This window comes from Pangasianodon hypophthalmus, chromosome 5 (genome assembly GCF_027358585.1).
Source record: "Pangasianodon hypophthalmus isolate fPanHyp1 chromosome 5, fPanHyp1.pri, whole genome shotgun sequence".
Lineage (NCBI taxonomy): Eukaryota > Metazoa > Chordata > Actinopteri > Siluriformes > Pangasiidae > Pangasianodon > Pangasianodon hypophthalmus.
Window position 1 is genome coordinate 10,922,427 of NC_069714.1, and position 9,987 is coordinate 10,932,413.

The following is a 9,987-nucleotide window of genomic DNA, read 5'->3' on the forward strand; positions in this document are numbered from 1 at the left end:
CTGGGATAGACTCCAGATCCACAGAATAAACTGAAGATGAATGAATAATTGGCTGTATGTGCGGATGTTCTTTAATTTTGTTTGTCTTGCAAGGAAGAATAAAGATGAATGTCCATCTTGTCATTATTGTTTGGCAAAAAAAAAAACTAAAAACAAAATATCGTGCATGTGTTCATGACGTGGCTTGAACAAAATAGCGTGTGAACGTTTTTTCCTTTCATCTCCGAGATGGTTGACGTGAGCAGCCGGCTCGGGGAAGGTAAGGCTACAAATAACAGGCCATGTCCCAAACGGTATATTACCGTACTTAAAAGTATGCGTAGTATTCTTGCATACTATTTAGTGCGGTAGTATGCGCCTCAAGACCCAGCATTCTATTTGGATATAAAACCTGTCCGCCATGCGTCGTCCGTGCTGATTGGCTAGCTGTGAGGGAAAGAGGGCGGGGCCAGATCCCGGAGTGTTAGGAAGTGAAAGCGTCAATGTCAAACAAGCTTGAACCGGCTGTTGGAGCGGCTGTATCCCTCACCAGTAAACAACAGCAGACGGGAAGTAACATCTGTCTAAAATCGTATGCAGTTCTAAGCTGTTACACAGAATAGAAGGCAAAGCGATTGGGATTTCTCAGGTATTTACTGCTGTTATTTTTCTGAGTGGGTGTGTTTGCAGTCATCGCTAGCAGCGATAACAGAAAAGCATAACAACCATTTAGTTAATGCGCCCTTTGTGTATTAATTGATATATTACTATTACTACTACTACTACTGCTACTATTAATAATAACAAATTTATATAGCGACTTTCTTAAACCCAGTGTCGCTTTAAAAGGCAAAAACTGAGTGCATACTGTAGTGAGTTATTGTTTAGGCAACGCCCGTTGTCTGTTTTCCTAAACTCAGACGCTTCATCATCTCTGCGTTTGTGGTGGTGTTTACTAAAGGACGAACTTGCCGAAGTCGCCTAAATGTTTTCATACTCCCTACATAGGTGCACTACCTTGGCTATGAAGTAATGGCTTCTACCCCCTACGTGGTGCACTATTGTGTCCAAAAGAAAGCAACAGGGATGCAGCCCTAGTCATAGTGCTTTGTTTGAAGATGATGTATGGTGAAATGTCGATCCACATTCTTTCCACGCTCTCTCTCTTTAGGAACCATGAACTCACTCTCTGGAAAGAGTGTGCTGTCTCTGTGCAGACAGACCACCAACTCTATCCGCGTGTTGGCCAACAGCACTCCTTCGGCTCTTCCTTTGGGTCATGGACTCACCAGGTCATTGCTAGGTGCACAAAGAGTGTGTCACTCAGCTGCGAGCTCCAACCCCAGCAGCATCAGGACCAAAAAGCGGGGTTATGACATCACAAGGAACCCCCACCTCAATAAGGTAATGAGTTGCATGCCAAGGAAGGATGCAAGCCCCACTGCTTGTGCATCCATATGTGAGGCAAAGCAGGGTGCTGATGCTCAGTTATACATCTAAGAATGAGAAAAGGTTTCTAAGGAAACTGAAGCTCTGATATACAAGGTGCAATATATGCACTTTATCAAAGCAATGATAAGATATCATGAATGTTCACAGAAGAGAAAGCAGAGCATAGACCTGTTAAAACTGGACAGCTTAATGATATGAGACTTAATAGCATAAAGCCACTTTTGCTTTTTATTTAGACACATCATCCGGATTCTCATCATCTGTTATACAGTATTGTGTGGAATACGTATTACATTAATATTTAGTCATTTAACAGATGCTTTTTTTCCAGAACAACTTACTAAAAATGCAAATAACTAAAAGTGCAACAATATAAATTCCAGAGTACTTAGGGAATCTGTAAGGAATCATAATCTGAAAGAACAGACACTAATGCTGGTGTTTACTAGTGTTAGAGTAGTCTAGATATTAACTAACAAGTACAAACTCAAAGCCATAGTTATGTGGTCAAAGAATAAATGGCAAAAAAAAGATATGTTGTCCTAGATTTTGTCTGAAGTAGGTCTTTAGACCTTAAAAGACCATGATTAGATCTCAGAAATGCACATGCCAAAGCAGCCTGAAGCACTGAACTAATTCATGAGTTATGGAGAAGTGGAAGGTATACTGCAGGATATGACTCAGTGGTTTTTTTTGAGTGTGTCATGAACTAATCTCTTAAAATGCTTTCATTTGTACTGTCTGTTTTGTTTATGAAGTAGGAAGCCAGATTTTTTTTTAGAGAGACAAAAACAGTTAAAAACAAGGACAGTCAAATCCACATAGTCGAGAGAGAGTGAGTGAGTAGGCAGCGTAACAGGGGTGGGTCAGTGAGACAGAATTTCCATTGGTCAGAAATAAATAGACTCAATATGTGGTGTGTGTTTCCTTGCTGGTGGAAGTTTGGCCAGACTTAGAGACAGAACCAAAAGCAATTAGAGTACTTTATTTGAAGCAGATAATGGGATGACTGGGGTTTTTGCCCTGTAACAATTTGCAGTTGTGATTCACTGTGCTGTGGTTCTGGACTTAAAGGGCATGGCGTTTACTCTGGAGGAGAGGCTCCAGCTGGGCATCCATGGCCTTCTGCCTCCATGCTTTATCTCCCAAGACGTCCAGGTGCTCCGTGTCATGAAGAGCTATGAGACACGTACCAACCCCCTTGACAAGTAATGTTTGCATAACCCTATGATTTTGAATTACACTTTGTTACCCTAAAAGCATATAAATATCTCATCCACTGTGTAATAAACTGAATGACAACTACAGAGTTACTGGAGAAGTTCCTGGTCTGTGTTTCCTACACACTGCAGGAGCTATAACTATAACTGTAAAATAACTTAAATGAGTCAAACTGTGCATCATTTCAGCATATTGCAACAACACATAATTAACATTAATGTAGCTGTTTAAACCAGCTCAATGCAAACAAAATGCAGTTTCATATTTTGATTCTATTTTGCCCATTCTACAAAATACACTTAGAAATAAAAAGTACATGTACAAAATACATTTCCTTGTTGTATTTGATTCATTTGTATAAAAAATAAAGGAAGTGCTGAAAGTAATTACATCTTAGATTTTCAAAAATGGTAAGTTAAGAGAGTTGTTCATTATGTAAAGCCTGTGTTTGACCGATAAGCAGTGTTCAGTATGGTATGCACCCAGAAATTAAAATAAGCTTCCAACCTGGACACATACCTATTTTACCTGGTTTTATTTACTGTACACAAAGGAAATGTTTTATGTTTTCTTTTTTTTTTTTTTTTTTTACCCCCCAGATATATTTTGCTGATGACCCTGCAGGACAGGAATGAAAAGCTCTTTTATCGTCTGTTGACCTCAGACATTGAGAAGTTTATGCCTATAGTTTATACTCCCACTGTGGGACTGGCCTGCCAGCAGTATGGCCTGGCATTCAGGAGACCACGGTTGGACACATCACAAACATAATTCTGTGTACACTGACACATATTTTACATTTAAAAGAACAGTATTATTAGAGATTATTCACTAATAGTGGTTCTATCTGTGTCTTCCAGAGGACTTTTTATTACCATTCATGACAAGGGCCACATAGCCACCATGTTGAACTCATGGCCAGAAGAGAACATCAAGGTATTAACACAGAAAGACTATGTGTAGGGGTATGATGGGGCATTTTCAATTATTTTATTTGCATGTATGTGTGTGTGCTTTATTAGGCCATTGTGGTAACTGACGGTGAGAGGATCCTCGGGCTTGGAGACCTCGGTAGCTATGGAATGGGTATTCCAGTGGGCAAACTGGCTCTTTATACAGCCTGTGGAGGAGTGCACCCTCATCAGTGCCTGCCTGTGCTGTTGGATGTGGGTACTGACAACGAGGTACACAGCACTTTTTATAGTATTAATTCAGCTTTAGCTTCAGTGTCACTGAACTGGTTCAGCATATCAGTTTCAAGCAAATTACAAATTTTAATAAATGAAAAATCACATAGGATAATCTCTGTCCCATCTCAGAACACACTAGAATGTGTCTGGTTAATTGAATAATTTATCTGTTCTGGTCAGACTCTTTTGAATGATCCCTTGTACATTGGACTGAAGCACAAACGGGTGAGAGGAAAAGAATATGATGACCTTATTGATGAGTTCATGCAGGCTGTCACAGACAAGTGAGTACCAAGCCTATCAGAGTGTCAGTTCTGAAAGCTGATGGCTTAGAAAATGATTAACACTGGTCTGTGCTGCAGATATGGGATGAACTGTCTGATTCAGTTTGAGGATTTTGCCAACAGCAATGCCTTCCGCATTCTTAACAAGTACCGCAACCGTTATTGCACCTTCAATGATGACATCCAAGGTAGGTTCAAATCTCAAATTTGAACAGCATAACATTTCAGAAACCAGTGTGTAAATAAATAAATCACTAAATAAAATATTACCCTATCAGGAACAGCATCAGTGGCTGTTGCCGGAATTCTTGCTGCTCTGAAAATCACCAAAAACAAACTGTCCGATCACACTTTTGTGTTTCAAGGAGCAGGAGAGGTACTGTTTTCGACTAAATGCACTGTTGCCTTTTCAGAGATATAGAACACATGTAACTTTGCTCTCTGAAGTGAACCATCTCAAATTTGTTTACTACTTATGTTAGAAGGAGCAGAGTCTAATTATGATGGATCCAGCAATTTTGATTGGTTATTGTTAATCATGTGGTCAGGCTGCTATGGGTATTGCTCATCTGATCACCATGGCCATGGCTAAGGAGGGAGTGTCCCATGCTGATGCTATAAAGAAGATCTGGATGGTGGACTCTAAAGGACTAATCGTTAAGGTAACTGTTAGTTAGGTAACCCTCTAAGTAGTCTGTACACATGCTTCCATTATCATTATGCTAAATTGTGTCTGCCCTCCTACACCATACCTGGAAATGGATCTCTATGCTGACTTAATTAAGGTGTAGAATTTAATTACATGATTCAAATTATATGTCATTTCTATGGAAAACAGTCAGTTCTACGTGCACTGTACAGAGCATGTTAAGCACTTCTGTTATGGCTTGTGCCCTTCAGGGCAGAAGTCACCTGAACCATGAGAAGGAAGAGTTTGCTCATGAGCATCCTCATATAAAGACCCTGGAGGAGGTGGTGAAGACCATTAAGCCTACAGCTATTATTGGTAATTATGCATTGTATTGTACAGTACAGCAATCAGATGGCATTGGTTAATGTTTTGTGAACAGAATGTGTAAGGTCATTCACAGGTTACATCTTTTTTTCATTAAGAGAACTTTTACAGTGCAATATTTGCAGCACACTCATGTAGGTTCATGGATAAGTAAACATTTCAGTAATGTCACAAACGTATTTTGATTTTCTTCGTGTAGGTGTTGCCGCCATTGGTGGAGCTTTCACAGAGAATATTATAAAGGACATGGCATCCTTCAATGAGAGGCCCATCATATTTGCTCTCAGCAATCCCACCAGTAAAGCAGAGTGCACCGCAGAGCAGTGTTACACACTCACAGAGGTAGCGCAGACCTGCCAGGTCTCACACTACCTTAAAGAGTCAATGTACATGCTTGACTGAGTTTAAAGATAAAGGGCACATTGATCATATCATGCTTTATGACAGGATTATGATAGTCTGCTCCTAGTAACATTGCACTTCCTGATATAAAACATGTGTAAACTGATTGTTGTCAGGGTCGTGGAATCTTTGCCAGCGGTAGCCCTTTCACGAAGGTGACTCTTTCAGATGGACGCATTTTCTACCCAGGACAAGGTAACAACGCTTATGTGTTCCCTGGTGTTGCACTGGGTGTCATTGCTTGTGGGGTGCGTCATATATCGGATGACATTTTCCTCACCACAGCAGAGGTAAATGCATTTTAAATAAAATGATCAGATGTATCTCTCTATAAAAAAAATTAGACTGAGTACATCTTTTGATGTGTGTATCAGGCAATAGCTGACATGGTTACAGAGGAACATCTGGCTGAAGGCAGATTATACCCCCCTCTCAGCACCATCAGAGAAGTGTCCTTCAAGATAGCCTTGAAGGTTAGTGACAGGAATTAATCTTGCAACAACACCATTTTTCTTTTTGCTATCTCTTCATCTGAGCACCTATAAGTCATAGTAAGCTGTTGTAGAGATATTGTAATACACTAATCCAAATGTAGTTACAGTGGATATAAAAAGTCTACACACCCCTGCTAAAATTAACCAGGTTTTTATGGTGTAAGAATTGAAACCAAGATAAATCATGTTAAATATTTTTCCACTTTTAACATATATATAGCATATAGCAGCATATATATAGATATAGCAGCCAACAAAATTCAAGGGAAATTTAAATAGAAACATTTTAGGAGAAAAAGAAAAAAAAAATCACAATAACCTGGTTGCACTCCCCTTAACTAATACTTTGTTAAATCACCTTTTGTTTGTAATATAGAACTCAGTCTTTTTGGGTAAGAGTACCAATTTGATTTGGCAATTTTATTCCAGTCATCCTTGCAAAAATGCTCCAGCTCTATTAAATTGTGAGGGGATCTCCTGTGCATAGACCTCTTCAAGTCATTCCACAGGTTTTTGATAGGATTTAGATCTGGGCTCTGACTGGGCCATTTTAAATGTTGATCTTCTTCTTCTGAAGCCATATTTTTGTTGACTTGGAATTTTGCTTTGGGTTATTATCGTGCTGGAAGGTGAAATTTTTCTTCATCTTCAACTGTTTAACAGAGGACTGCAGGTTTTGTGCCAAATTAGATTGGTATTAGGATTCCCTCTATCTTGATTAGAGCCCCACTTCCAGCTGAAGAGAAGCAGCCCCATAGTGTGATGCTGCCACCACCATGCTTCACCGTGGGTCTGGTGTAATTTGGGTGATAAGCTTTCTGCACCCAACATGTCTTTTAGAATTATGCCTAAAAAGGTCTACCTTGGTCTCATCAGACCAGAACACATTTTGCCATGTTCATGGCAAAATTTAGGCAGGCTTTGATATTTTTTTTCATGAAAAGAGGGTTTCTGTCTAGCCACCCTACTCCATATCCCAGACGTGAAGAATATGCGAGATTGTCACCTGCAGGGAGTGACCAGTCCTTCAGTCCTTTCATCTATTTTGGAGGGACATCCTGATCTTGGTAATGTCACTGTGGTGCCCCATTTTCTCCACTTGTTAACAATGGCCTTCACAGTGTTCTATGGTACAACTAATGTTTTGGAAATTCTTTTCTCCCCCTCTCCTGATCGGTACCGTTCGACAATGAGATCAAGTACATGCTTTGTGGCTTCAGCAATCAGATGAAACCAAGAAGATGTCAAGAAAATCCTGCAGAAACAGCTGATATTTATTTGGGCTTAATCAGAATCACTTCATTGATGACATGTGTATAATAATTACTCTTAAATATGAGTTTGAATGTGATTGGTTAATTCCAAGCACAGTCACATGCCTCATTATAAAAGGGTGTGCACACATGTGCAACCAGGTTATTGTTATTTTTTTTCCCCAAAAAGAGATTTATATTTGTTTTTCACTTGAACTGTGTTGATTGCTATATCACATCAAAGGTGGAAAAAGATCTAACATGATTTATCTTGGTTTCATTTTTATAGGGATGTATAATGTTTATATCCACTGTATCTTATATGTGGTTATAATCTATTGCCCAGGTTTTTTTTTTTTTTTAAGAACTGAGCCATGATCGCTCTGGACTGGCACTATGGTCTAAAGTTTACTCTTTTATCCTAAGCGACTTATAACTGAGAGAGGATATAACTGAGCAGTTGAGGGTTAAAGACCCTTTCTCAAGTGCCCAACTGTGGCAATCTGATGATGCCTGATGATACTAATCAGTGGCTCAGTGCCCTAACCAATTCCTGACAATATGCCCATCAGTGAATGGGAGTACAAAAGAACATAACTGACCCTGCTCTTTGGGTGGGAAGGATGGCCTTCACCTCTCTCCCTACATCAATCTCATTACCTACATCCAGTTGTAGATGTCTGCTAGCTTATGTATAAAGAATAGAGGAGTTAGCCGTCTCCTTTAATTTCCCGTTGGGATCAATAAAGTGTTATCTTATCTTCAGCATGTTCAGTTGCTTATGCAGCATTTCTGAAAAGATGCACTGGCTTCACACCTTGGAAGAAGCAACATGTTAGCCTTTACTCCCCCACATTAGTAGTTGTCATAGGAATTGGCACAACTACCAGTAGGCCTAACTAATAAAAAAAAGAAAAAAAAAAAAGTAAGTAAAATCAAATAAGAAAAAAAGTTTTGTGAGTAGTAAATTACACGTCTTGTGATATCTGAACATTTATTTCCCCTTAATGTCCCGCTGTTGTGCTTCTCTTTCAGATTGTGGATTATGCTTATAAACATGATATTGCTTCATGGTATCCTGAGCCCAAGGATAAAGAAGCCTTCGTATTGTCACATGTCTACAGCTCTGACTATGACTCCTTTACACTGGACTCCTACACTTGGCCAGAGGAGGCCATGGCGGTTCAGGATGTGTAGTTTCTCTGGCTGCTAGCTTCTCTCTCTCATACTTCTCAGAGGGAGCCACATTTCAGTGCCATGCCTCAGCTCATCATCTACCTTGCTTTTATATTCATAATATATTTTTTCCTTCCCTATATCTAGAATTTTAGCTAGTTTGAAATTAAGACCTCCTACGCTTGAAACATTGCCTCTGTTTGCAGGTGCCACATGGTCTGACTGCGTAATTCATTAAATGCTGAAGCTGAAAGCTTGGACAAAACCAGTGGCAGCAAAGTCTCCAATACAAGAGCACATTTAAAATCTATTTAAAATAATTTTTAAGTATTAATTTTATGCCACTCCATGATTAGCGCCACACTGTTTTGACTGTGCACTCCTGTCTAGTTGTATATAAGATTCCTCTTTTTCAAAACACTCCTTCGTTTGGTGCATGATTTTCCTCCAGCATTATCTCCTGTTAAGTTGCTAGTATCTCCTAGCATCTGGGGTGTCATATCTGTCTACAGTGACTGCCAGTAGGAACAAACTAAATGCAAGTAATAAGTTGAAGATTTCCATCAAGAGACATTTATTTGTTTTCAACCTTGCATCATACATTGGCTCTGTTCCACTTTTTTGCTGTTATTGTAAAATCCACTGTCTGTATTGTCATGTGGATTATGTCAATGACTATATTTAATTACAGTAGCAGTGAGTTATGTGTTGAACTCAAAATATTACTATTTATATTATGATGTACCCCATAAGTCCTGAGTGGATTGCTAAGAAATTTGCAGTACTGTGCTGAGTGCAATTTGAAGGATTGTTGCTATCTATTATCAGTTTATGAACATTCTATACTAATAAGTAGTACACTACAAAGGAATTCTATTTTCAGATATTCAAGGAAGGGCAAACAACTGTTTTGAATAAATAATAAAATCACACTTGTTTGTGTTGTAGTGATGAAAGAGTATCTGGAGAAAGGTGAAGGATTGTGCAACTAATTTTTTGGATTAATCTTTTTTTATTATTATTATTATTAATTGATCAGTTGGATTATTTAAAAAATATACTAAATACCAAAAATATTTCTTTAAGAAATTATTTCCTTGTATAACCAACTGATACTACTACAGAACTCTTAACGAGGTTTAATTAAATAACAGGTCACTAACAACAACATTACTGATATTTATCAGATAATCCGTCACAGAATGAGAATGTTATCAAGTACTTATATCAACCAAATGAGACACCAAAACTAACGCAACGTAACACACTTTTTTGCAACTATATGTCTTATCTGCATTTCAAACCCTGATTTGCTCAGTTCTGACCAGACAAATTCAAAATAATGGCAAAATAAATAGCCGCTGCCTCTCACTAACTGAAGCACTCCAATACAAAATTAATTTTCCTTGCCATGTGTTCATTGCCAACAATTTTGATTATCAATTTCATGACAGCTTTGCAGTAGAACAGACTAAAATTGAACATTAACAGCACTAATGCCTACTTGACTGTTTTGCATCA

The 9,987-nt window shown here is 38.7% G+C and overlaps 1 protein-coding gene across 1 annotated transcript; it reads left to right on the plus strand.

Annotated features, from left to right (window-relative positions):
* Positions 1-460: 460 nt before the first annotated feature.
* On the plus strand, positions 461-9,398 carry me3 (malic enzyme 3, NADP(+)-dependent, mitochondrial). The gene is made up of 15 exons (XM_026912802.3): positions 461-628; positions 1,151-1,383; positions 2,506-2,639; positions 3,252-3,401; positions 3,513-3,588; positions 3,675-3,836; positions 4,023-4,126; positions 4,205-4,314; positions 4,405-4,502; positions 4,675-4,788; positions 5,027-5,132; positions 5,341-5,483; positions 5,660-5,833; positions 5,918-6,016; positions 8,326-9,398. Exons 2-15 carry the CDS (start codon positions 1,156-1,158, stop codon positions 8,485-8,487), a joined length of 1,860 nt encoding a protein of 619 aa, XP_026768603.1. The 5' UTR covers positions 461-628; positions 1,151-1,155; the 3' UTR covers positions 8,488-9,398.
* Positions 9,399-9,987: the final 589 nt, after the last annotated feature.